At 44.9% G+C, this 27,936-nt stretch overlaps 2 protein-coding genes across 2 annotated transcripts; one reads left to right on the top strand and one right to left on the bottom strand.

The window, feature by feature from the left end:
- Window positions 1-16: 16 nt before the first annotated feature.
- Window positions 17-16,181, top strand: usp39 (ubiquitin specific peptidase 39). Its single transcript, XM_030358192.1, has 13 exons — window positions 17-224; window positions 463-541; window positions 643-737; window positions 826-962; window positions 1,082-1,234; window positions 1,578-1,803; window positions 4,247-4,321; window positions 4,518-4,585; window positions 5,608-5,796; window positions 12,943-13,085; window positions 14,603-14,738; window positions 14,990-15,076; window positions 15,938-16,181. Exons 1-13 carry the CDS (start codon window positions 164-166, stop codon window positions 15,986-15,988), a joined length of 1,500 nt encoding a protein of 499 aa, XP_030214052.1. The 5' UTR covers window positions 17-163; the 3' UTR covers window positions 15,989-16,181.
- A 724-nt stretch (window positions 16,182-16,905) lies between these two features.
- sftpbb (surfactant protein Bb) lies at window positions 16,906-25,574 on the bottom strand. The gene is made up of 11 exons (XM_030358194.1): window positions 25,358-25,574; window positions 25,114-25,169; window positions 24,867-24,941; window positions 24,516-24,623; window positions 23,793-23,912; window positions 23,453-23,527; window positions 22,428-22,611; window positions 22,201-22,349; window positions 21,991-22,071; window positions 21,691-21,801; window positions 16,906-17,392 (listed from the first exon to the last, which is right to left on the bottom strand). The coding sequence occupies exons 1-11, from the start codon at window positions 25,407-25,409 to the stop codon at window positions 17,357-17,359; spliced, it is 1,047 nt and encodes a 348-aa protein (XP_030214054.1). The 5' UTR covers window positions 25,410-25,574; the 3' UTR covers window positions 16,906-17,356.
- Window positions 25,575-27,936: the final 2,362 nt, after the last annotated feature.

The following is a 27,936-nucleotide window of genomic DNA, read 5'->3' as shown; positions in this document are numbered from 1 at the left end:
CCAGCCGGCCAGATTTTCTCCGGCCAACACCGCGAGTTTCGTTTGGATGTTCGCGTTTGTCTGCTAGCATCACCAGCCATCGCATGTTTAGGATTTAGGAGTGAACTTGTTCCGTATATAAAGAATTATTTGAGTGATCCACTCTTCTAACTGCAGGTGCACAATGGTCTCATTAAAGCGAGAAAACATTGAGCTTGAGGACGACGACGACGAGGAAGAAGGGGGCAAGTTTATGTTAGCAGTCGATATGTTATGTTAGCTAACCGGTAGTTAGCATCTAGCCAAAGTACGCTAGGTTAAGGTTAATATATATTTACAAGCGTTAACACAATAACTAAAACGGACTTCCATGTACTGCACCACATCACAAGACTACCAAATTAACGAATCAATCGTCCCCTCTTAAAACGGCCATAATCACTAGAGCTAAGCTAACTACTCATGTTGTGGTTGTGATGACAGTGGTTGCCAAGGTGGGACGAGGACGGGCCGCGGAGGATCGGAGGAGCCGCCACTGCCCTTACCTGGACACAATCAACAGGTGAGCTTTACCTTGACACTATTAACAGCTAACGGAAGTGTTTTACAGATTAGCCCTATCGTAAGATGTTAACACCATTGTGCATCTTTCTGTATCTGCAGGAGCGTTCTGGACTTCGATTTTGAGAAGTTATGTTCGATATCGCTATCCCACATTAACGTGTATGCCTGTCTCATATGTGGAAAGTACTTTCAAGGTGGGTCAATATTTAGATTTTATTAAAGTACTTAAGCCCTGCTGTATTGGACCTAGTATTATGGCCAACTTCTCACTGTCTCTTCCAGGCAGAGGTCTCAAGTCGCATGCTTACACCCACAGTGTCCAGTTCACCCACCATGTGTTCCTCAACCTGCATACCCTGAAGTTCTACTGCCTACCAGACAACTACGAGATCATCGACTCTTCCCTGGAGGACGTTACAGTGGGTGAAAGGACCGTTGTCCGAGACGGTCCTATAAAACTGTCGACACTTCAACTGCCATGCGTTGTGACCCTATTGGACCTATTAATATGTGAATACTGGCATCTCTTTGTCCGTAGTATGTGTTGAAGCCCACCTTCACCAGGCCTCACATCTCGGGGCTGGATAAGCAGGGCAAGCTGTACCGGGCGTATGACGGAACCACCTACCTCCCTGGCATCGTGGGGCTCAACAACATCAAAGCCAACGACTACGCCAACGTGGTGTTGCAGGTGAGCCATGCTAGTTTCCTCAGCTAAGGGTATATTTAAAGTGAGTAAATGCACACTATTTATCAGTACGAAAATGCAGGTCAAGTTCGAGAAGTTGCAAAGAGCTCTGGAGCTTGTCCAAAGGAAACTAATGAACGACGAGGAGACAGGAAAATATAATAAATAATATAAAATACAAGACGGGGTAAATAAAGAAAAGGAAGACCTATCCCTGTTAGTCTGGACGTTGGTTGAGAAACAAAATCGCATGAATTGTAGATCCTCCAGGATGTGATGTGGGTTGAGAGTGAGAGGGAAGAGCAAGTAATTCTACATTTTGTTCATGTTGCCTATTATCTGCTAGGCACTGTCCAACGTTCCCCCTCTGCGGAACTACTTCCTGGAGGAGGAGAACTACCGGGGCATCCGACGGCCCCCTGGGGACATCATGTTCCTCCTGGTGCAGCGCTTCGGCGAGCTGATGAGAAAGCTGTGGAACCCCCGGAACTTCAAGGCCCATGTGTCGCCTCACGAGATGCTGCAGGCCGTGGTGTTGTGCAGCAAGAAGACCTTCCAGATCACCAAGCAAGGTCAGACTCTCCTCTGTGTGTGTGTGTGTGTGTGTGTGTGTGTGTGTGTGTGTGTGTGTGTGTGTGTGTGTGTGTGTGTGTGTGTGTGTGTGTGTGTGTGTGTGTGTGGATTTGTATGGTGGCTGGTGAATTGTGTCACTTCACCCGCCAGTGTGTCAGGTTATACTTTCCAGTCAGGTCCGATAAAATTTGCATATTTAATAATTAAGTCATACGGCGCTGCACAGTTCCACAATCATTACTGTCAACATCCGGCCCCCTTCTTCTTCTACGCCTCTTTTGCTGAACTGCGACTGTCAACATCCGGGATAATATACCAGTAACAGGGCTCTACAGTCTCACGTATTCGGCGTGAGACACACGCAATTCAACCCATGCACACGCTCACACGCCACACACGAATTTTCACGTAGAGAAATTACCAGGATAGCGCCCATCAATTTTGGCCACTACTTGACAGTGTTACAGGTAGGAATCAAATGGGTTTCCCGTACGTAGGGTAACCAGACTTCCTCTTTTGCCCGGAAATGCCCTCTTTTTGAGGCACTTTAAAAAAATGTTTTGCGGAATTTCAGGTAACACTTTATAATAAGGTGCCATAATAAACAGCAAGCTAGTCATTACCTAACCCTTTATTAATATTTGTTAATTGTTACTAAAATATCTATTTGGCACAAGTTAATAGTTTTTTCATCATTAATTAAATATTAGTTGTTTGCATAACCCTAACCCAACGCTAACACACGACCCTAACCCTAACCCTAACACACGACCCTAACCCTAACCCTAACCCTAACACACGACCCTAACCCTAACCCTAACACACGGCCCTAACCCTAACACACGGCCCTAACCCTAACACACGGCCCTAACCCTAACACACGGCCCTAACCCTAACACACGGCCCTAACCCTAACACACGGCCCTAACCCTAACACACGGCCCTAACCCTAACACACGGCCCTAACCCTAACACACGGCCCTAACCCTAACACACGGCCCTAACCCTAACACACGGCCCTAACCCTAACACACGGCCCTAACCCTAACCCTAACCGCGACACTCTGCGGTCAGTGGAAAAAAACGATTAACTAGTGGCAAATAGATATTTTTGTAATAATTAACTAATATTAAAGGGTTAGGTAATGACTAGTTTGCTACTTATTATGGCACCTTATTATAAAGTGTTACCGAATTTCAAAATCGTCCATGATTTTATTAAAGCCTCATACATGTTCACATTGAATTTGCGTTGTGTTTCTCTGGGTCATTAACAAACTAGTTAGGCTACGCCCTCCCCTACTTGGTTCTGTTCGCTTTGCATTGGTGGAAGTGAGTAGGGGGAGTGGTTAAGTAGAGCCTTCAGATTGGACGGTTTGACTTACTCAGTTACTGTCGTGTTTTGTATTTATTTTTTTACCATTATTGTTTTATGGGGAAAAACATTAACAAATTTCTCCTACAGGGCATTGATAAAGTTCTATCTATTGAACAGAAAGAAACACGTGGTCATACTTTCCACACTTTACCACAGCATTGGCCTACTGGATGCCACAGATATATTTTCAGCATTGGACTGAATGCCACATAAAAATATAATTATGTTTTTGCACGTTTGCAATGTTTAAAAGTTCAGGGTAAAAGTTCAACTATATGCCTCTACTTGTATTGCTTAAGCCAATAGCCTTTTGAGGCAGTGTTTTTTCTGAATATTAGTGTTAAGGGCCAATAATGCTCATGCGTTAGTTACCATGTCTTTGTAGGCAGTCACATGTAAATATAAAAAAACAAATGTTCCTATTGACTTATGATGGTCTAGCCGTGCATGTTGTTTTATTGTTAATATGTCAATTGGTTTTTTATTGAAAATACTTTGTATAGATGAATTATCCCCAAACTTGTCATCGTAACACCTTTGAAATAAACATGACTTAACATGGCAAATACCTGTATATTGTTTATCATATGCAGTAAAAGTAACGTTTTCAACTCAGTTCCTTGGTAGCACCTACTTACAGTAAAAATCACTTCTGATGGAAAAAAAAAATGTGTAGAAAAAAAAACCTTTCTTATCTATTGTTACTATTATATTGTTTAAAATGTACGCATATATTTAAAAAATATATAGCGTATAAAAAGTGGCTGGTAAAAAAGATGAGTGGCTGGAAGATTTTAAATCTACCTCCCACAGTGGCTGGTGGGCAAAAAAGTTAATTTCCATCTCTTGTGTGTGTGTTCTCAGAGCTTACAAAATGTGTTTTCTATTGCTTGCCGTGCTAGGTCGAGGCTGTACATTTGAATTGACAGGAGGCGGGTCTTTAGTGTATAAACCCTGTTGCTCCTTATTGTGCAGGCGATGTGGTGGACTTCCTTTCCTGGTTCCTAAATGGCCGCAGGCGGGTCTTTAGACTAATATATACTCTGTTGCTCCTTATTGTGTAGGCGATTCGGTGGACTTCCTGTCCTGGTTCCTGAACGCCCTCCATAACGCTCTCGGAGGCACAAAGAAGAAACCATGTGAGTAGGACCGATCAGTCCAGGGACATTCATCTAATGGTTCTTAACTTTGCATACTTTACCTGTATGATGATATCCAACAATTGTATCTCTTTCGTGAAAATTAATGGTAATGGGATAATTTGGGATTATTTTTTTCTGTTGCTAATGAGATTTAGCATGCAACTCATTTGTGTTTTTTTTTTTTTTTTTATAGCAAGCATCACAAATGTGTTTCAAGGCTCCATGCGGATCTTCTCCAAAAAGCTTCCACATCCAGATTTAGTGAGTTGCTGCACGTCCCTTTACATACCCTTCTTTACTATTTTCTAATGGAGAATCTGCATTTGATGGACACAATAGGAGCTTTTTATAATCAGAACAAGGTGTGTTTGTGTGTGTGTGTGTGTGGGGAGAAAGATGTTTTCCTGCTGTTGCCTAGAACTTTGTTCCCCTTTTAATGCAGCAGATTAATGGCACATTTCAGGAGAATCGTTCAAATTGGTATAAAAGCATGAAATTTGGCACAGATACTAGTCTCTACGGGTCACTTTTTCCAATTGGTCACTTTTTCTTTCAATGCTCATTATGTCAATCATTCAATCAGTGATGTAGGCATAACATTTTGTGAAAATACTCTCTTAAGAGTGTTTTTTTGGAAAACGGTGCATGTCCCTCAAAAATTCAAGATGGCAACCCTTCCTCTCTGTGGACTGCACCGTGGTGGAGAGGCTTGTGTACTCCAATCAACCTGAGAGCTATGCCGGCGGGGATTTTATATCCCTGGATAGTTTAACTAAGCCGAACAGGCCGGATCAAAGGAGAGGAGGCAGACAAAGCAGCAGACATTATGACTATTTGACAGAAATGGTGGGCATCTTGAAAATGGTCGCCATCCTGAATTTTTGAGTGGCACATACCTTTTTCCAAAAGATTCTTCCTTGAAGGGTATTCTGCCTAATTTTATGCTTGCATCACCATTTTGAACAATTGAAATAATTAATATTTGACAGGAACGGTGGCCATCTTTAAAAATGGAGGCCATCTTGAATCTTTGAGGGACAGGCATCTTTTTCCATTAAAATGTCCTTTAGAGTATTTGTATCAAATGTTATGCTTGGATCACTGTTCGAATAATTGATATAATAAGCATTGAATAGGAATGGCGGCCATGTTTGAAAAATGGCACAATAATGGATTTTTGAGTGGCCAACGCCTATTTCTAAAATAGAGTATCCGTGCCAAATTTCAGGCTTGTATACCAAAGTGAAAGTTTTTTTTTTATTAATCTGCTGCACTATCTGTAGACACCAGAGGAAAAGGAGGAATTGCTGCTGACAGAAGAGTACCAGGAGAAGATATCGGAGTCCACCTTCCTGTATTTGACCCTTGACCTCCCAACGGCACCGCTGTACAAGGATGAGAAGGAGCAGCTGATCATTCCTCAGGTGCCCCTCTTCAACATCCTGGGCAAGTTCAACGGCAGCACAGAGAAGGTACGGACAGCGCCATCTGGTGTTCAATGGCTAGAATCAAACTGACTGAATCAATGGAGTTAGGCTAAGGAAAACCACACCCTGAACCTGTTCATTTTGGGGCAGAGCGGTCCGCTCACCTGTCACTCAGAGCGGTCCGCTCACCTGTCACTCAGAGCGGTCCGCTCACCTGTCACTCGGAGCGGTCCGCCGACCTGTTACTCAGAGCGGTCTGCTCACCTATGTCGTGACAATTTCTCTATTAGATATTGCATCTGAGACAGATGAGATCTTTAGATGCAAAAAAGCACACAATACTTGTTGACAATTTGTGGTCATATATTTGTAATAAAAGTACGAACAAAGATACATCACAACATGCACCAACAAACAACATAACAGGCATACATTACAATAATCTGGGGCCTCAGATGGGAGCTTCTCTTTGCGTGGTACTTCATTCTCTGAAGGTACGCTGGGGAGAAGTCCACTGAGTAGCTAAAGTCAGGAGCTTTTATACAATTAGATCGGATCCTTGAGGGCAGTTGGCCCCAATAAACCAAAAACCTTTGTTAACCAGATGTTAATCTATCGATTGAAGTTTCTTCAGAGGTTAAGAAGGTGGTTGAGGCGGTTCCTTATCACCCTTTGCTTCTCTACGCTCCCCAGGGGGTCAAGTAAAACAGGCCCAAACCAAACTACAGGCAACATGGAAACGGAATGTGAAACCAGATTACATCACATGAAACACTAAGAATTACATTTTAGAAGACCTTGCAGAATAGCAAGATTCCAAGAACGGGATGTGAAACCAGATTACATCACATGAAACACTAAGAATTACATTTTATAAGACCCTGAACATAACATGTAGATTTTCCATCACAATCCCCCCTTTGATTATTTTATAATCACAAATTCAAAAATCTATCATGTCCGACCATCAGCACTTCTCCGCTTTTATAGGAGGTTGTTCAGACTATTTATACCACTGTTCGCTTTTACAGAAGGTAGCGTAAAATCACCTAACATCACAATCAAGTCATCTGTTTCCATGTATTCAAAAGTCATAAAAATAAAAACAGAAAAAAAAACTAAAACAAAGAAACAAGGCTACCTTTTAAAAACATTTCTAAACAAAAATATTCTTATTTGATGTGTCCTTAATGCTGCTTCCGTGATACAAACACATGAGTAGTTGGCTGTCTCTGAGGGACACTGCTCTTCTTTCCATCCGCCTGGACACGCCTCCACCTCTCTCTCTGCTTTCTGCCTCTCATCCGCATCACAGGCTGTCCTTTGAAGTGCCTGTCCCCACGTCACTCCCGTCTCTGAGACCCTCCTTTGTCTCAATGTTCAGGTCACTTCAATGTGGCTACACAGGCACCGTGGAGGCCACCACTCTGGTGCTGTTGGTCCTGCTGGACTGTCTCCTTGTGTCGTCCAGCAGACCGGTCCGTAGCTTTTCAGGTGGGCCTCCCATGGTCTGTAACTTCATAAAGTCTGATGTAGAGGAGTCGTGAAGTGGGGTATTTGCACTGTATTGGGCCACTGGTCGGGCTGAAAGCAGGAGAAGGAGCGTTGTCCAGGTCCGGATCTATTTGAACAAAACTCGATGCAGATGGGTTATCTCTCTCACCACCCCTTTCCTTATCTTGTCTTGCCTTACGTTCTCATCTATCGCTTCTCCTTCCATAACACATACTTCTTCCAATCACTCTCATACGTTCGTCAATTCACCTTGTTGCCATTTTGGCCATAAAACATTAACAAAATATCATAATATAAAAATCTGCATTTTCAATATTAGGCAATACACTTGTCCCCGTCACGTTGTCAGTCGGGGTTAGTCTGGGTCAGTTGGGGTCATGTCATGGCTGTGTGATATGGTTGACCATTAAATTGGTTGTGATAGATTGTACAACAATAATTTGGATGTGGTGCTTGTGTGCGTTGTGACGTTGAGACCATTTTGCGTGTTTGTGTCATGGTGCTCATACCTCCTCCTCCTTGGACCTGCCCTGCCTGCGTCCCGTCAATGCGAATGCCCCCTTCCACCTCTGCCTCTTGGATGATTCACAGTCACTTCACGGGAAGGTGCGGATTCTCAATCGTCCGCTTCATCGTTTTCCTCATTTCTAATGGGACAATCTTTTAACCAATGATCCTTGGAGCCACAATACAAACAGTCCCGGTTGATTAATCCACGGGACTTTCTCTCTTCTGGCCGGTCGGTTCCTTGGTCTTTGTCGCGACGGGTTGGCTTAGGATTCTCCAGGGCCTCCAGTTGGGCGAGCTGGAGCTTCTTGGTTATCTCTTTTCTATTCTTCTCGAACTTTTCTTTCTTCATGAAGAGATTTTCTGCGTGGGTCGCGTGACTTATAATCAAATCAAGTCTGGCGGTACGCCACCCAATGCAGTGTGTCTCTATGAATTCCGATATTTTGTCGGCCAACGCATCCAGGAAGGCCGCGGTGAGATTTTCTTCGTACGGAGTCTGAACCACCCGGTCGGTTGGTACAGGCACTCCCCTGTGGATCTTGAACACCTTTTCAACGCGGTCCATCAAGTCAGCCACCGTCTCGCCTTCTATTTGTTTTGATTTTTCGAATAGCGGTCCAGTCTCTAACCATGGGGAACGCCCCCCTGGCCCGTTCACACAGTCCCTCTACCAGCCGCCGGTACACGGACCCTTGATCCCAATTGAACATTAAATCAGCTTCGTTCTCTCCCGGGCATGTCGCCTTGGATACGACCCCACCTTAGGGTCAGTCTGTACGCACAGAGTTGGCGCACTTCGCTGATGGATGCCTTGTGTTGTTGGACCAACTCTTGAAGGGCTGTGGCGAAGGCAGCCCCTCCCACTGCAGCTGGGTCTGGGAGCCATTCCGCTATGTCCTTAATGTCACTGGGTCTCCATGCACGGAAAACGTATGCTGGACTGCCATCCTTGGGGTTCAGTACTTCGATCATGGGGAATTGTCCATCCATCACGTCCCCATGTTGAGTAGTTGGGGAGAACGCCATTCCCTGGTTCCTTAAGCGGCTGGCGACGGGTTCCCGTTTGGTCGGTGTGGCCGTCGCCTGCTGGAATGATTGTGGAGCTTTCCCCTGGCTACGAGTTGCAGGCCTATCTCCTGCCGTGCTGCATACGGGTGTTTTCTCCTCATCTTTGAGGTCAGGGTAGAGATTGTCCGATTCGGCGGTTTCCTGGGCGTTTTCATACGGGGGAGGTGAAGGGGGACTTGCACGCGGTCCGCCGGTGCAGTCCAGGTCCGGGTCTATATCTCGGGTGACATTGAGATTAAAAATCCCTACACTCTCTACGCTCTCTGTCCCTGGCTGATTTTTTTTCCTATCCTGGCCCTCTCTTTCCCACAAATAAAATGCACACCAACATAGTTTGGAACTTTTCTTTTTCATTTCTGACTCCAACAATCGTTTCTCTAACTCCTGTAATCGTTTTAAGCTAAAACTCCCCATTTCAGGAAAACCCAGTTTGCACCAATATTTAAACCCTCCAGAGCCGCTTCACCGTGCTTCTCCAACATCACCTTCGCAGGTCCCGTTATCTCCGTTTTTCCAGATTTGTTCCCCATATTTTAGATCCTTTTACAATTATTTAACAAATTATCTAATATCGCCGAAACCTCCTTGTTACTACACACATATACATATATTTATTAATGAATGCCTATTATTATTATTATTATTTATTTATATATGACCCCAACAGCGCTTAACGGGTTTCCCTTTACCGTTTTGACAGACCCTCCTGCCCTTTCTGTTACATATATAACCTATATATATTGACGGAACTTTACCGGAGTTGCTTTACCGTATGTTCCTATAACAAAGTTTGAACGTGGCCGATTGTTCAAATATACGTTCCCAAAACAGTATATACCGTTTTCGTAACGGATTTATTGTAGCTTAAACAAGTATTGTGATCTCACCTGCTCGAATTCTTTTTCCCTCTGGATACCGTACTGAAGAACCACTAGTTTATCCCCCACAGGCACCCCCTCCTCGTCCCCATTAGTCTGGTTACAGTCACCTGGAGGCGAGGTGGAGCTTTGGGACTGAGACCGAATTCTCAGACCTGTCTTGGAGCGATATTTCGTAGAATCTTCAGGTTAGGCATCCCGGACGAGCCCCCAACTGTCGTGACAATTTCTCTATTAGATATTGCGTCTGAGACAGATGAGATCTTTAGATGCAAAAAAGCACACAATACTTGTTGACAATTAGTGGTCATATATTTGTAATAAAAGTACGAACAAAGATACATCACAACATGCACCAACAAACAACATAACAGGCATACATTACAATAATCTGGGGCCTCAGATGGGAGCTTCTCTTTGCGTGGTACTTCATTCTCTGAAGGTACGCTGGGGAGAAGTCCACTGAGTAGCTAAAGTCAGGAGCTTTTATACACTTAGATCGGATCCTTGAGGGCAGTTGGCCCCAATAAACCAAAAACCTTTGTTAACCAGATGTTAATCTATCGATTGAAGTTTCTTCAGAGGTTAAGAAGGTGGTTGAGGCGGTTCCTTATCACCCTTTGCTTCTCTACGCTCCCCAGGGGGTCAAGTAAAACAGGCCCAAACCAAACTACAGGCAACATGGAAACGGAATGTGAAACCAGATTACATCACATGAAACACTAAGAATTACATTTTAGAAGACCTTGCAGAATAGCAAGATTCCAAGAACGGGATGTGAAACCAGATTACATCACATGAAACACTAAGAATTACATTTTATAAGACCCTGAACATAACATGTAGATTTTCCATCACACCTATCACTCAGAGCGGTCCGCTCACCTGTCACTCGGAGCGGTCCGCTCACCTGTCACTCGGAGCGGTCCGCTCACCTGTCACTCGGAGCGGTCCGCCGACCTGTTACTCAGAGCGGTCCGCTCACCTATCACTCAGAGCGGTCCGCCCACCTGTCACTCAGAACTCATTGAAGTCCATCTCAATATCGAAGGACAGGTGGGTCGCATCTACGCTTTTCCATGAACCAGCGGGTCCTGGCTGCCCAATGCAGCCAATCAGAAGTTATGATCCCGCAGCAGGGGTTAACCCAGAGAGGGATTCTCCTTTCAATTAGAAAAAAATCTGCTCGATGGCAGGCAAAGTCATTAATCCCATGGTTAACATCATTATATTCCAAGCTATAATTGAACTAAAATACACTCTTTATTATCATTGTCATTCTGTGCCCTTCGTGAATCGAGTGCTGAAAAGACAAATGAGCCACACTGCTTCTCAGGTTTTATGGAGCAGATGATCTTCCCCAGTTCCTGTGTAGAACTGTGTTCCATTGCATGGTTCCCGCGGGTCCTTAAAAAGTCTTAAAAAGTCTTAATTTTCTTTGTGTAAAATTAAGGCCATAAATTGTCTTAAATTTACTGTCAATTTGCTCTAGGTATTACATTTTGCAGAGGGTTTTTTAAGACTAGGGGAAATTGTTGCGCACAACAAATCACCTAGTGCTTCTTTTAATACGGCATTTTCAGGAGTTTTACGTTACGTTAACGTTGACATCAGTCATCGGGGGGGCCGGTTGCATCTGCAGCCTGCAGCTGCGTCTGTAGGCTAACTTGCTGGCGCTACTTTTAGTTAGTGACGGTTGACATCATTAGGCCAACTTGCGCTACTTTCAGGATGGGACAGTGCAAATTCAATGAGAAATGGTTTGAGGAGGATACATTTCGGGGGTGGTTGGAGAAGGCAGGTGACTACGAGGCAAGGTGTCGTTTATCCCGAAAGGCATTCATACTAGGGACCATGGGAGCAAAAGCTCTTGAGTCCCACATGAGGTCGCAGAAATATATCCGATACTCCGTGGCCGCTAGCGGGACTACACCGATGCCCGTATTATTTGAAAGAAGTGGACTGAAAAGTTCAGCATCCGTGGCTAGTACTTCACATCAGACGGCGTTAACCGGCTTTGTGTCGCCACCAGAAACCCAGAAGGCGGAGGTATTGTGGGCAGACATAATTCCTTCAAATCGAACGAGGTCATTAGTAACGTCTTGGCTGCTATGTTCCCAGATTCTGAGTTTGCGAAGTCGTTCACCTGCGGTGAAAACAAAACGGCCTATCTTGCCAAATACGGGATCGCATCTTTCATAAAAAGAGAGCTGGATTGGGCTTCGCGGGGTTTGTTTACCGGCGTTGCTATGGTTACCGGTCCTGCGTGTTCCGACGGTTTATTAGGTATCTAATAAATCGCTGTCTAATCAATACTTCATTCAATGCCTCTTCCGTGGTCATTACAATATTATGAGTAGACTGCGTCGGGTTCTCCGACGCTCTCCCTCTTGGCCTGCCTTAACAGGTTTGAATATTAAGGGCTGCCTAATATTAGTTTGAATTTTGATTTATTTTTTGATATTCGCATTATATTCGAATAAGGAAGTTCGGCTTCAAAGCGCGCGCGTGTGTGTGTGTGTGTGATCACTGTCAGCCGTGTTTACATGGACACATCTGATCCGCATAGATGTGGAAGAACAGCTCAATCGGAATAGAAAAGGATCATATAATACGCCTCAATCGGAATACAATTATCTGTTCGTAATATAATTCTATTCGGCTACAGAAGAGGTGGTGTGGTCTGCTATAATCGACATGCATACACTTATTCCGAATAGTTTGGGGTTTAACTTAGGAAAGCTGCAGTAGTTCGCATTTGGTCCACTCCGCACTCCAAACATGACCGCTGTCAAGGACGGTGGATTTATTGCCTGATTCATGTCTTTGTTATCACTCCGTAGTAGTTACAGTAGTCCGGTAACATATCAACCCCAGCGTGTCCGGTTGTTAAGCGACGGGTCATGGGTGACTTTGGGTGACACGGGTGGGTTCATGTGTTCGCGTATCGTCGTGTCCGCGCGCTTCCGAGATAACTTTGCAAAAGTACTACTACTGCTAGTACTACGGCTACGGTTGATGTGTATAAGTGACTCAATTGTACACACCTTTTCTATCAAATAATTTTTCAGACAATTTTTGGGTCTTAATTTATGTATGTGTTGGTCTTAAAAAGTCTTAAATTTGACTTTAAAAATGGTGCAAGAACCATGCATTGGTTCAAACATCTCTGGCCTCATCTGATTTAAACGCATGGTCTGCGTGTGTCCCTTTCCTGCAGGAGTACAAAACATACAAAGAGAATTTCCTCAAGAAATTCCAGCTGACCAAACTGCCCCCCTACCTGATATTCTGCATCAAGCGCTTCACCAAGAACAACTTCTTTGTGGAGAAAAACCCCACCATTGTCAACTTCCCCATCACGTAAGTTTCCCATATGACGGCCACAAACCCTGTGCTGCGAGCCCCATACGAGCCCCATACGGGCTTGGCGATTAACCAAATTTCATTCTCGATTTCGACTTTAGCATCAAACGATCACATAATTAATGTAATCGATTTTTCGATATAATTATTATTATTTTTTTAATAACAGCTGGATTCATATCTGTACATAATTTTTTTTAGATTTGAACATTTTCTTTTTGACCATTTTGTGTATTATTTTAAGGCGAAAATTCTCAGTTACAAAGTGTTTTTGGGAGAGTCATGCTGAATACATACATCATGTTTTCAAACTCAAAAATAATCGTTTGAATAATCGTGATTTCAATATTGAACGAAATAATCGTGATCATGATTCTTTTTCCCATAATCGAGCAGCCCTAGGCCCTGGTAATCATGAGGTTAAACTTGTAACCCTGGCTTATCTAAGGAATTGTGCTCCGGTGCAGAGTAACATCTTGGTGCATTACTTGTAGTTCCTTCAGGGGGAGCTCTACCTGTGTACAGGGGTGTATAACGACGCCCTCGCCTTACCCCATCACAGTAGAGGTGTTACTGCTATGGGGAGCTAAAGACGGGAAAAGTGCCGTCATTTGTTGAAGACCAGGGTGCAAACAGAGAGACATAGGTGTCAAACCGATGCTGAATGATGGTTGTGATGGAGGGTTTTCCACCTGGTCGGATGGATGATCTGTAGAACGTGTGACCCGGGGATTCCACCGGACGCGTTACGGCAGCGTTACGGCTGTGGCACGGAACGGCTGCGACTTTGCCCTGCTTGCATTTCCACCGGGCGCGTTACGGCAGCGCAACGCTGCCTTGTGAGCCAGCCGTATCCACGCGAGATCACGCGATAATCCTAAACCTAATGTACTCACCTTCCACTCCCAAAACTACTGCAATTAAATGCCAGGCTTTGTCCTTTCTGACATTGTCCTTATAAAAAGGATAATTTGAGACCCTTTGATTGATTGACTGCTGATCTGGTGCCACCGGTCATGACGTAATAATGTTGATGTGTTGTGATAGGCTACATGAGCTGAGGATTGTGTTTTTATTTTGAATATTGACCGGATGCTCTATGGCTTTTACTTTTTCACTTCCTGCTCGATCTGCTCTGTTGAAATTGACGCGATTCAGCAACGGCTTGCGGCAAAAATAGAAATGCTACGGAACGATAGCGCTGCGGCACGGCGAGCCGCTCCTGGGACGCTGCTGAGACGTTCCACAGCCGCCCCCAGTGGAAATGGGCTCATTGATTAGAGTGGAACCTATCTGCTGCGGTGACCGCGGCCAAGACGTGCCGCAGCCGTAACGTTGCCGTAACGCGTCCGGTGAAATCAGGCCTTGAGGCAGGGAGAGCAGGGGTGTAAGGTCTATCTAACTGTATTCTGACTACTGTCCTGGTAGAATGCAGTCCTGCACAATGTCTCTTTGACATAAGGACTCCTCTAATGCTTGGTCAACATGTTTTTAATCCGTTGTTCCTCCACCAGTAACGTGGACCTCCGAGAGTACCTGACGGAGGAAAGCCAGGTCACAGAAAAGCACACGACCTACGACCTTGTAGCCAACGTGGTGCATGATGGGAAGCCCACCGAGGGAGCCTACAGAACACACGTACTGCACCACGTAAGTTCCCCTTAAATGTATTTTATTATCAATAAGGCTTGTGCTTGAAATAGTTAATGTCACTCGATGCACTGATTGCTGTGTGTGTGTTGAAAACAATTGTGTTTTTTTGTTTGCCATTGTTGCGTGTATTTTTGCACTTGTTATCAAGTAGATTGGTCAGATAATGTCCAACAGGAAGTGCCTGCAGTGCTCATAGGGCACGATGACCGAAGCGAGGCTGAGCTAATGATATATCTCTGTTGTCTCAGGGCACGGGGAAGTGGTACGAGATGCAGGACCTGCAAGTGACGGACATCCTGCCCCAGATGATCACCCTGTCTGAGGCCTACATCCAGGCAAGTCCAAATCAACAGCCTACTGCTCTATTTGTGTGTCTGCTTGATGGACGTACCCTGTGCATAGGCCTTTCATGTACAGAGGTCTCGCTTTGTGTTTCCATATCAACAACTGGAGTCAAATAATGTTTCTAGGGTTTGCTTAGCAGCAGCTAAGGCATTTGTGTAATCTGTTGTATAACTGACTGTATCCCCAAGGCTGGAGCGAGACTCGTACCCCTGCCAGGGGCCCATCGGCACTGAACTGATGGTTCCTCCCCCCCCCCCCACACACACACACAAATAAATACCTTGACAACCATCCCCGACAACTGTAAGGGCTTTACAATGCATCATGAAACGCATCAGCCTGGAAACCAGTGGAATCTGCAAGCTCATCTTCTATTGGCTCTGCATATGCGTCTGACACCACTCCATTCACACTGATACTGCAGTCCTGGCCCGGGTTGGGCCAATCACAACCGCCGTGTTGGAAAAAATAAGAAATGTTCACATTGGGAGATTAATGGCTCTGAAACAAGACGTGAGGTCAGGGAAGATGTAAAAAATGATAATGCTGAAATTATATGGGCAGTGGTACGTCACAGGACAACCTGCCAATCCCCTGCTGGTTACCACCAGCAGGGGGAGCCATCGTCCTTGTTCAGCTCCAGCCATACTATCCAATCACCTCCGTTTAGGTCCAGGTGTACTGAGAGGTTCTAGAATTATAGGTCTTTGCGAATTTTCTTGGGATGTCAGGCTAGCAATACGCATGTTATTTAAACGACATAAAAATGATTGTCACATGGTCCTTGTCATCTTTGATTGGTCACATGGTCCCTGTCATATGGCTTCTACTCAACGCATGTTTGATTTCAGATCTGGAAACGCAGGGAGGATGATGACACACCGATCCACACCGGAGCGTAGTGTCCTGGTGGCCCCAGTGACCGAGCCCAGTAAGACCCTCTGGTCCCTCTGAACCCTAAAGAGCTCTGCAGAGTAAGGAGGTCTGACTCTCGTTCCAGACATTAAGGACTGAGGAAAAATATTTTCTTTTATTACAACTTTTTTAAGTGTTTATTTGTGAACTCTTTTGAAATAAACATGTATTTCAAATTTCCCTGATCGGTATTTTAATCTCACAGTAGTACAGCTGCTTAAGAGCTCAACGAAGCAGATTCAGCCAATCAAACAGGAGGAAGCGATGAAGACAAAACGGAAGCCAGTGTTTTATTACTTTATACAGTATCAATAAAACATTGGCAAGACAAACATATCTTTCATAAAACAGCATTCCAGGGTATCCTTCATACAGTAATATTAATTGAAGCAGAATATAAGGCATGTGAAACGCAAAGAAGGAGCATTCAACATAATCGTGATCTTTTATAGGAGTTAAGGTGATTATTAGAGCTGTCAAGCGATTAAAATATTTAATCGTGATTAATCGCATTAATGTCATAGTTAACTCTAATTAATCGCGATTAATCGCAAATTATTTTTCTATGCTAAATATCCCTTGATTTTTTTGTCCCATAATTCTTCTCATTTTAATTCTCTTATCAACATGGTGAAGTGCATCGGCTTGCCTTGTGCAAATGATTTTTTATTGATAACAACATTGGCATATACACTGATCAAAACAGGACGATACAAAAAAAGAGCCTATAGTGCAATTAAACGACTGCTTTGACCAAATGTCATTTGAACATAGCAGTCAGGCTACTGCTTCTTTGTTTTGAGCCAAAGAAAAAAAAAAAATATATATATATATTATTTTTTTTTATAAAATAATTGCGTTAATCGCGCGATAAAAAAATTAACGCCGTTAAATTTGGTTTGCGTTAACGTCGTTAATAACGCGTTTAACTGACAGCTCTAGTGATTATGGTCATAGTTCTACAGCGAGTACATCGCTGTACAAATGCACTCGTGTGTTCTTTGTGGAAATGTTGTATTTTTTATGTTGCATTAAAAGGTATTTTGGAGTGGGGGAACATGCAGTTGAACCGAAGTCCTCTAGCCCTGAATCTGGCAGTAGATGCTCCAAGTACTTGTACTGCAGGCTAGTGTATGTTACAGGGATCCAGTATTGTACTACAAAATAATGAAGCTAAATGCTTGTGGAGGCATTCGATGTCATCCAGATTTAGTCTGTATTTCTTTATGCTTTCCAAGAGCGGGGCTCTCACCATTACACATGCAAGGTTTATAAGTAAATCGCAAGCGAGATAAATCAATGGAGCAAATATAGAAAGGGATTGTCAGCAGAAAACGCTCGGATGCAGGGATGTTTCATCTCCACAGGTGTTTCTTGCAGTAGGCTAGATTCTACAGAAAGATGGAGAGGGAAAATAATTTTGTGAAACAGTTCTCAAACAGTCTGTTATCCTGCAAGAGAAATCTCTAATGACTGGTTTTGAAGAGAAATCTAATGACTCTGGTTTTGATCTATAAAGTAAAACAAATAATCCAATGTCATTTTTCAGCATTCCCCCATACAGTTGGTTTGAAATGCCCAATCAGAAGGGATTTGTGTTGACTTAAAAGATCCTTGTCCTGCTACAGCTCAGCGTGTTGGGGTTCCCGGGGTCGGGGTACGGCTGGAGGCTGCCTCTACCCTACGATGGAGATGGGTATTCTAATGTCCATGTTTCACTTTTGCATTTAAATCATCTTAAAGGTCCTGGTAGTGTAGCAGTATTTCGGGGCTTCATGAAGGCATTGGGTCCTAAATTAATCAAGAACTAGAACCCTAAACAAAAGGACGTCCAGAGAACACGAGAGTAGCTGGCCAAGAAACGCGTTTATATTAATGTCACATCTTTAAGATTGAGCCCTGCAAGAGACGTTCAGAATTAAAATAACTGAATTAAGTGTGTCCACTCTAACTGGCAGTGCAGCTGCGTGACGCTAATGAGCGTAGCTTGGCTGGAGCGGTGACGACTTGGCCCACGGGGCCTCGAGTGTGGCCCTCGCCTCCCAGTCACCTTGTATTGGAAACGTGCCCGCGTGCGGCAAGGGATTCTGGGAAGGCTGGCGTGCGGGCGTAAATCGGAGGGAAGAGATTTAATCAACTTTATTGAAATGAGGGTGTCATTGCGTATTTTCGGCAATGTGATTGGACAATCGACATTCAGTGACTACTGGCAGACCGTACAAACTCGGTCGATTTCATTTCCTGTTTTGAAGAACTTCCATTGAAAGACTCCCACCAGCAGCCACTAGGGATACAGAGCGTTGCCACGCTCAGGCCCTGCTGGGAACTGGCCGTTGGACGGGTTGTGGGAGCTTCTTTGTAAGATTCTTGTATACTGGTGCCACTAACTAACGCCTCATGTCAGTCAAAGGACTCGGAAGGCGTGGCTGACGGATGGGGGAGGTTTCCAGGGTCGTCAGAGCCTGAGTAGTGTCACAGTGCTTAAATTTGCATACGTGATCTGATTGGATGACGGATCCGTCGCTGCCGAAAAACGTGAACATTTTTCAACCTTTTGACGGGGCCTTCAGCGCACGGATCCACAATGCATGGTGCGTCCGTCCCCATTCAAAGTCAATGGGGATCAGTCAACGGACGGAGGCAGTGGGCATGAGGTGTAACTCAGTTTGGTGGCAGCCTAATAGATTTGGTCAATTTCCTTTTTTGTTTGTTGCAGTATTGGCGTATCCTTTGTCCCATTCCGTCCATCTGTGTACATTAATTTGAAAAGATTATCTCACCTAAATTGAAAAACGTATTGCATAAAAGACTACCTGGTCTTTTCCGTTTTACCAGCTGTGGCTTGACATCTATTTCCTAGTTCACTCTCTTCCTCCTAAATTAACTAGTCTAACTCCAAATAGTAACAGGCCGGTAATGAGGTTATAAAGTCAAGTAAGTCATCCAGAATATTGCGTGTGTTTTGTTGCTCTTATCTTAGACCTGAGAACAGACATAGTGCTGCGATTCATAGCAGACAAACCACGTCATCCGTGTTTCTCCTTAGTGAGTCATGTTTCCAATAAGAGCCTCGTCCTGCCACAATATCACTCGCAGCACTGCTCCAAACCAAGCCCCAACCACAGCGAGTTCTACCAGCATCCAATGCGGAAGTGACAAACATTGCAGTAGCACCGGGTGGCGACTACGAGGTGGTACCAAAAGTGAGCAATTCTTCGTTGACTCACTTGTTAAACAGGCCGTTTTCAGTCTTATTAAACCTATTTACAGCCTGGTCCAAAAAAACATTCTAGTCAGTATGTTTAGTACATATCTCCATGACAACACTGAGGGCGGTGATTTTTTTTTAGCAGGCTATTTTCTATTTTATTGGAGGTTAAAATCAATGAATAATTAGGGGCGCGGCCTCTTGAGTGACAGCTAGGCGCTGACCCTCACCTCGCCTCAGCGGCTAGTTTTCAGGATTAGCATGCTATCTCCGTCAATTTGACCTCAACTGCGTTGATTCCTATTGTTCATTCCGGTGCTAAGATGCCTTTCTCTGCGGTCAACTGTACCAACCAATCGTTTAAAAACAAATGAGCTACGAGCTAATTTGGTGTATGTCACCTAGATGGGCGTATCTCCCTCCCGACGTCACATCAATGCCCTTTTTTGGTTAGAGGAATTGAGGCGCTGTTAAACTATGACAAGATGTTGACGCTCATAAGCCAAGATAATTAGATGCAGTTGAAATAACTGAGGTCTGCCCGGATGCTACATCCATTTTATAAACTATCTATGCTCCAAACCTTCCATACCCCTCATTACACCCAGAACAACACCTACAATACACTCATTACACCCAGACCTACAATGCACTCACTACATCCAGAACAACACCTACAATACACTCATTACATCCAGAACAACACCTACAATACACTCATTGCATCCAGAACAACACCTACAATACACTCATTACACCCAGAACAACACCTACAACACACTCATTACACCCAGACCTACAATACACTCATTACAACCCGAACCCTACCAGACCTACAGTCTCTGACGGGACAGCCTTGTTTTGAAATGTTCCATGGTGACGCTGGAGAGGGACACCACCCCAAGATACCAGCGCTCACCGACACGGTCTGAATACGGTACTGTTGCAACACTACGCCGTCTGTCATCGTATGCATTAAATGGACATAACAGGTTGGGTCGTAATCTGACACCAGACGGTTTGTTAAATCAACAGGGCTTCATCCTTGGAAACTGGAAAAGGGTAAAATACATGGCCGGTGTTTGGTTGACCCGTCGGTCCATCACGTAGTGATTGACTCGACCCACAGGGGTTCTGACCACAGCACATGCACAGACGTGGCAAGATGGATTCTCGCACAGTGAAGATCTGGCGAATCGAGCAGGCTCGTAGGTAAGTTGGGTCAGTGCTCCAATCAAACGCTCCTTGGTCGAAGAAGTGTATTGAAGATACCATTAACATATACCAAGCCCGGTTTAACCCCACTCCCTGGAGTGAGACCGCTTAAAGGCCGATTCATACCTCTGGATCCGGACGAAATTCATCCGTCCGCCCCAAACGTTGCCTCCGGAACTACCCTTCATACCTCCGTCTGGTTTCAGCGTTGTTATGGATGTTACGCAATAAATCCTCTAGAGGGACTGTCGTTTCACAAATTAACGGCATCAATAATCGCAAACATGACATCTGTAGAGATGATTTTGCTTTGTGTCATCCGAAATCGGCAAAAAAAATTTGCAAAAAGTGTAGGCCTAGGCGGCGGTGGCATGTGACACCCCTCACCAACCCGCAGATTATCTCCTCAAAATGCTGTTAAATGACCAGTTACAACTCATTGCCAAAGCAGGGGAACAATAAAAAAAAAGGTCAGGTATATAAAACGTTGAATACAATATATATACATATCAGATATTATACTACTCTTATCTATTTTCGCGAATGGTCTGACTTTTGACTATACTGCCGCCTCGATTTTTACGGTGGTATTGCTCCGTTTCTCCCGGAGCACTCTGGATTCGTAAGCTCAGAGGCGACGGACCCATTGACGGACGAAACACCTCCGGGACTGGACGAAAGGGTCCGTATCCGTATTTACCGTAGGGTGTGAATGGGCCTTTACCCTAGGTAATGAATGACTTGTATTGATCCATATCAGGCTGTGATGACGAGACCTCCCCCTTGAGAAGGCCGAGGCCGTCCACGTTTCCTTGCTAGAGTTAGTGAACCCAAGGGGAGAGGAGGACTTGATCGGATTCCGACCACTAGTTGGACTTAATCAGTCAGTTACCCACATAGTTCAGACATCTTTGAAAGAAACCAGAGCGAAATGTATCACTGTGTGACTTGAGTGTTTGGATGAACACAGATTAGTCCGATCCAAACGTTGAAAACGTCCCTGTGCCCTACGCCCCTCCACGACGTCGGAAGACCCCAAAAAGGAGAAAGGCAACAGGAACCTGACTTTGCCGAAGATATTGATGAGCAGTCGCGACCGGCCCTCATTGGTTGTTCTTTTGCTGGCTGGTTGATATTTTTGACCGACCATGGTACACAGAGGGCACACAATTTTGCTGAAAATATGAAAATAGCTGCTGGAATGATAAGATAATTTAGAATTAAGGGTTTAAAAGAAACAGAAGGAACCTAACAGAAGGAACTCACGCCACACATTAGCGCCGACCTCACGTCCTGGCACCAGAAGGTTGGCCCCAGGTTACAGTGCTGTGTCTGGGAGCTGGAGGAGACTTTCACCGCAGCACATAGCTCTGCTCTCTAGAGGAAAGAGCAGTAGAAGTCAAACGTTTAAAAAAACCTGAAAAGAGGAACCAGACACAGATCATTTAACGTTGTTGGGAACCAGAAGCAATAGGACAAGGACATAGTTCTCATTTTGCTTCTCGTTTGTCGACCATATGAAACATGGTTCACTGAGGCAAACACTTTAATGATAACACATCTCACCTCGCAGGGATCTGAAGAGTCCAACTGGTTTCCCAGAACCCTTTGCAGCCGAGACCCAAAGTTTTTCAGAAACACCTCGCACTAGAAGAGAGAAACGCAGACACACAAGAGACGGGAATGTTTCCACTCATTTCCACACCAGTACTTTAGTATTTGTTCAGTTCCATTCATGATATGTTGACTCCATCCAGATGTAAACGGTGGGTGTACCTTAGGGATAGCGTTAGGGTGCTGGAGACAGACAGACCCGAGGAAATCGGAGGTCTGGATGGGCCGGGTGGAGTTGAGGCCGAGGTGAAGCCTGCTGAGAACCAACAGGTGACGACACGCCTGGCAGTCCGAGGATGGAGGCAGCGTCTCTGGGGAGGTCAACAATGAAATACACGTCCCATTTCTACCACGAACATGGAGCTGAGCCTCACGTTGCGTTTCCTCACCCACAGTTGACGCCTCCTCCATTAGGCAGAGGTGCAGCAGAGCACAGATCGAATGCGGAGCCACTGAGGACATCAGAAACTGAACGATCTGCTTTCCATATTTATCAATGAAGTCGTTGCATTTCCTCTTGTAGCTGCTGGGGAGCAGAGCGCACACCTGTCCCATGAGCTTCACCACCGCGTCCTGCCGGGGGAGAAGAGAGTCGTGTATATCTCATCGCTGCCCGTCACACTGAGACACGGTCAAAGGGAAGGACGGCCCAAACACCCAGGATCCATGCAGGATGCAGCCTGAGAGGTTGAAATGGTTTTGCTATCTAATGGTACAGATAACCTGGAGGCTTCATGTGACCTGGAGGAGTCAGGTGACCTGTAGGGGTCAGGTGACCTGAAGGAGTCAGGTGACCTGTAGGGATCAGGTGACCTGTAGCAGTCAGTTGACCTGTAGGGGTCAGGTGACATGTAGGAGTCAGGTGACCTGTCGTGGTCAGGTGACTTTGTCTAGTGTTCTAGTGTTTGTGGCTGGAGCTCAAATGAGATCAATGGAAGTGGAGGGTAACTTCAAGCTGTGGGGTGGCAGGGAGACAAAGCAAAGGGGTTTTGCTGTTCTTTTGGTGTGTTACACCAATCCAATCCCATTGCCTGATTGTAAAACATTTGCTTCATATGCATTATGATTGTCTTCACACAAGTCCTCCCTTGAACAATGTGTCTAACCCTTTAAAGGAAACCCAACGTGTAGATTGGTTTGCATTATGTGACTCCTGCCTCTCTTGAATCTATATCAATTTGACAGTATGAATATGACTTCCGATCAGACACACAGTGTGAGGTGAGAGCGACTGCATTCCCATTGAGAGCATCTCCCTGTAGCCCTTCTACCCATGTCTATAGCTGGTCTATCACTTCACTGAGTTGACGATGAAAAGCTGGAGAGCTGGAGGCAAATCCCCCCTGCCGTTGCTGTGTGGCCTTCTACTTGTGAATGAAATGCAACCCCAGCAGGAGGTTCGAAGAAGGCTCACCTCAGTCCTGTTTTTAGGCAGCATGTCCTCCATCTTTCTGATCAGGAACAGACACAGTGTGCACTGAGGGCTGAACTGGAGAGAGTTGTGTTCAGTGTTAGTGGGATATGGTACTATACAGACAAAAAGTGAATTCATAGAAGCGTACTTTTGTATGATAGCTAATATCCAGGTGAGATTGGATATTAACGGGATGGAAGCTGGAACAATCTGGTTTGATTCTTCAAAAGCAGATTGAAGGATCCAATACTAACTGATACTTTTCAGGTGAGATGCATTGTTCAAACTGTCATATAAACATATGACATGTACCTTGTTGAGTAGGACTGTTTGGACTGACCTGAGTACTGAGGTCAGGGCTGAACGGAGGAGGAGAGGCCACCGTCCGGGGGACGACCTGAGCAGGTCCGACCACTCCCAGAACACAGTGGCCCAGGACCTGGCACACCTCACGGGGCTTCTACGGGCGGGGGTTAGGTTATTGTCACGTCCAAAGTCATACTTAGCATAGCAACAAAATGCGCTGTAACCTGCCCATTAAACAGGCCGTAACCAGCCCTTTAAACAGGCCGTAACCAGCCCTTCAAACAGGCCGTAACCAGCCCTTTAAACAGGCCGTAACCAGCCCTTAAAAAGGCTGTAACCAGCCCTTTAAAAAGGCTGTAACCAGCCCTTTAAACAGGCCGTAACCAGCCCTTTATACAGGCCGTAACCAGCCCTTTAAACAGGCCGTAACTAGCCCTTTAAGAAGGCCGTAACCAGCCCTTAAAAAGGCCGTAACCAGCCCTTTATACAGGCCGTAACCAGCCCTTTAAACAGGCCGTAACCAGCCCTTTAAACAGGCCGTAACCAGCCCTTTAAGAAGGCCGTAACCAGCCCTTAAAAAGGCTGCAACCAACCCTTTAAAAAGGCCGTAACCAGCCCTTTAAACAGGCCGTAACCAGCCCTTTATACAAGCCGTAACCAGCCCTTTAAACAGGCCGTTACCAGCCCTTTAAATAGGCCTTAACCAGCCCTTTAAACACACAATAACCAGCCTTGGAGTTAACATTTCAGCTCTCACCATTCGAGCGATCTCAGGTAGATAGGTGTCCACTCGAGATTTGCAGTCATCGTGTTCATCACTGCTGAGGCGCCTGCACAGGTGTTTCAGCTTCTCATGAAGCAGTTCCTGCAGAAGTATCCCACATTGGTGTCGCAATTACAAACAGTATTTCTATCTTTGCCTTTGTTCGGCAACAGTGATAGAGGAAGTTGGTAGGTGGAGAGGAAATGGTTCATTTATGCACACAGCTGTTCAAACTTTATATTCAAACTCTGTTAACCTGCATTTATTCTATTATTATTCTATTTAAGTTAAATTATTATTGTTTCTGACAACACGTTGCTGCAAATTAAATGGCAATATGCTCACCCGTGTGTCGTCGTTGGAGCCTTTTTCTGAGGTTATATTCATAATCTGGCTGCATTCTGAACAAATATCAGGACTCTAGGAACAAGACAGATATTCTGTTCTGAAGCCAGAATTTCACTTTCGTTTTATTTATACAGCGCAGGGACAAGGACACTAATGTCACATGTTTGTCATTTTATAAAAATAAAGCATGTTATACGAACACTGTTAGGTCAGCTTTATTGGTTCCCGAAATGAAACAGCTTACCAGGGTCTCGTGACTGATGTCGCTCTTGGAGTATTCGTCGATGAATCGGAACTCTCCTGTCCAAAAAGACGGACAACAGTCTCATGCAGAACAGTCCGAATGCACATAACGACAACATAAAAAATAAATAATAAAATAATGTTCGTATTGGAAAGCCATTTAAACGAACATGGCGATTCAATTTAAGCACGTGACAACAATTTAAAATCGTTCAGCTTTAAAATATTCGTTACGGTCTTCTTACCCGGGGCCAGCGATGCAGAGAAAACCACCAAGAAAAAGCCAAAGACCTCCATTTAAAAAAGGGTAAAGTGCGACTGATAACGGTTGTCTTCGTTAAGCAGTTGTACCTTCTATCCTCCCTCTGGTACCCCGGAAGCGCAGTTTAACGGTCAGCCAATCACCGCGGTGGAAACATGCACGCCTGAACAAACCATGGACCTATGGTATGTTTGAAAGCGCAAGCTGTTACTGGGACTACTGATGTTCCTTTAATACATCCACGAATTCTATGTAGCCTCCTACTTAATTTATTTTTCCAAATGGTTTAAGTGGTATTTATTCATTTAATGGTACCATGTAGTTGTGTTTTGCAGGTCATTTTCATTTGAATGTTTGACATCCTGTTAAATCGAAACTAAGTTGTATGCAAATTTCCCTAACTCAAATGTTTTTGAGTTAGGGAATTGCATTATCTACGTTTTGAATTACCTTAAATAACACGCATGTTTGCACCAAAGAGCTGTTCCGATTATTACTCAGTTAAGCGCACAGAGAATATGAACAGTAAATAGAGTGCATACACCAAACAATGAAACAGGAGCTGACAACCCATAGACAGTTGAATACTAATACACCAAGCACTGTATGCAAGTGAATAAGAATATGTTTTTGTCCTTTTTTTAAATCCCACCAATATAGTTCCTAAGGCGGGGCTACGGAGAAAGCCCGCCTCCAGCTGTGAACCACACTGAGGATCTGTCTGTCAGAGGAACCAGAGGCTGACTGCTGTAGTTAGTAGCTGCAGCCATGTCACCCCTATCATCTCAGTGAAGCGTAAGCTTCTCCGCCCTCCTCTCCCCCCTGGTTGGCCTGTTGGTGTCCAGTCCTTTTCCTCCCTGGTGGGCCTGTTTGGGTCCAGTCCTCTTCCTCCCCCTCCTCTTTCTCCTCTTCCTCCCTGGTGGGCCTATGAGGGGTCAAGTGATCTGCCTCCCCTCCCCCACCTCTTCCTCCCCCTCCTCTTCTTCCCTTTTGGGCCTGTGGGGGTCCAGTCCTCTTCCTCCACCTCCTCTTCCTCCCTGGTATGCCTGTTGGGGTCCAGTCCTCTTCATCCCCCTCCACTTCTTCCCTGGTGGACCTGGCTTTGGGGGTCCAGTCCTTTTCATCCCCCTCCTCTTCCTCCCCTCCCCTCTACCTGGTGTCGGCTGCGATGCCCGACACCAGGAAGAGCAGTGCAGCCACAGTGCGGCCACAGGACCGACTCCAGGGCGACTGCCTAGTGTCTAGAACAAGGGCCGCGGCAGGAGTCTTTTTTTTTGGGAAGAAACCCTCGTGAACGTGGAGAGAACACTCAAACCCCAAGCAAAAAGGTCCCCCCCACTGGGGTTTGAACCCGGACCCGGTGCTAACCACCACTGGTATCATTTCTATAACAGGGTCCAGATCAAGGAGATTAGGGACGCTACGCTCTGAGCCCACTTAGAGCTTTAGAGAGATAAATATAAATCTCTTCAGAGTCCTATCTACATGTGGAATGAGGAAGTGACTCTGTGGCCTCCAGACCCGTTTGTCTTCATGTCTCTTGTCTTTGAGGTGTTGGAATGCCTTTTGTTTTCTTACTGGCACAAGGATCCCCTCTGTCCCTTCTGGGCTTCGTTAGCGGCCTTATCTACACCATGTAAAACAACACAACAACAGATAAGACTGCTTAGTACATGGGCAGCCAAGTAAATAATGAATATGTGCAATGGAAGGCACCTGCTCTCTAAGCCCGACGAATTTTTTGTGCATATAGTGCATTAGGCCCAACCACTTTGACAAGAAACCAATGTATACAGTGCATTAGGCCCTCGCACTTTGACTAGCAGACAGTTTATACAGTGCATTAGGCCCACCAACTTTGACCAGAAGCCAGTTGATACAGTGCATTAGGCCCACCCACTTTGACCAGTAGCCAGTGTTTACAGTGCATTAGGCCCACCCACTTTGACCAGTAGCCAGTGTTTACAGTGCATTGCCACTTGCTCACCGTATGGTAGATCCTGGTATTAACTAGTTCACTTACCCATGTATTTAGGGCTTATTCATTGAGCAGGAATTTTCTGCCGTTTGTAAATGTCCGAAAGGTTGCTAGTTCGATCCCCAGCTCCAATGTCGATGTGTCCCTGAGCAAGACACTTAACCCTAACTGATCCTGACAAGCTTGCTGTCACCTTGCATGGTTGACTCTGCCGTCGGTGTGTCAATGAGTGTATTAACCGATGTAAGTCGCTTTGGATAAAAGCGTCTGCTAAATGCCCTAATTGTAATTGTAATTGTATGGTAGATCCTGTTATTACCTAGTTAATTTACTCCCATGTATTTAGGGCTTCTTCATTATGCAGGGATTTTCTGCCATTTATAAATGTCAGTTAGTCCCATAGTAGTAGCCAAAACTAATAACAATATTGATAAAAATGAAGAAAATATGAATGATTATTATCAATAAGTCTACTTTTATCAAGTGAAGTTTTATTGTATTTAATCCCTTCTCTAGTTAGGGTCGGGGTTGCAATGGGGGCGCGTAGAGCAGTCAAACGATTAATATGAATTTTCATGTCTTCT

Source organism: Gadus morhua, chromosome 6 (genome assembly GCF_902167405.1).
Source record: "Gadus morhua chromosome 6, gadMor3.0, whole genome shotgun sequence".
In the NCBI taxonomy this organism is placed as follows: domain Eukaryota; kingdom Metazoa; phylum Chordata; class Actinopteri; order Gadiformes; family Gadidae; genus Gadus; species Gadus morhua.
This window is presented reverse-complemented; position numbering and strand designations above follow the sequence as displayed.

Coding starts and splice junctions, on each gene's coding strand:
- sftpbb (XM_030358194.1), bottom strand. CDS start 25,409: ATGGAGGTCTTTGGCTTTTTCTTGGTGGTTTTCTCTGCATCGCTGGCC. Junction 25,170..25,357: donor CTCTGCATCGCTGGCCCCGG/GTAAGAAGACCG, acceptor CTTTTTGGACAG/GAGAGTTCCGATTCATCGAC. Junction 23,913..24,515: donor TACCTGAGATCGCTCGAATG/GTGAGAGCTGAA, acceptor CCCCGCCCGTAG/AAGCCCCGTGAGGTGTGCCA.
- usp39 (XM_030358192.1), top strand. CDS start 164: ATGGTCTCATTAAAGCGAGAAAACATTGAGCTTGAGGACGACGACGAC. Junction 1,235..1,577: donor ACGCCAACGTGGTGTTGCAG/GTGAGCCATGCT, acceptor ATTATCTGCTAG/GCACTGTCCAACGTTCCCCC. Junction 15,077..15,937: donor TGTCTGAGGCCTACATCCAG/GCAAGTCCAAAT, acceptor GTTTGATTTCAG/ATCTGGAAACGCAGGGAGGA.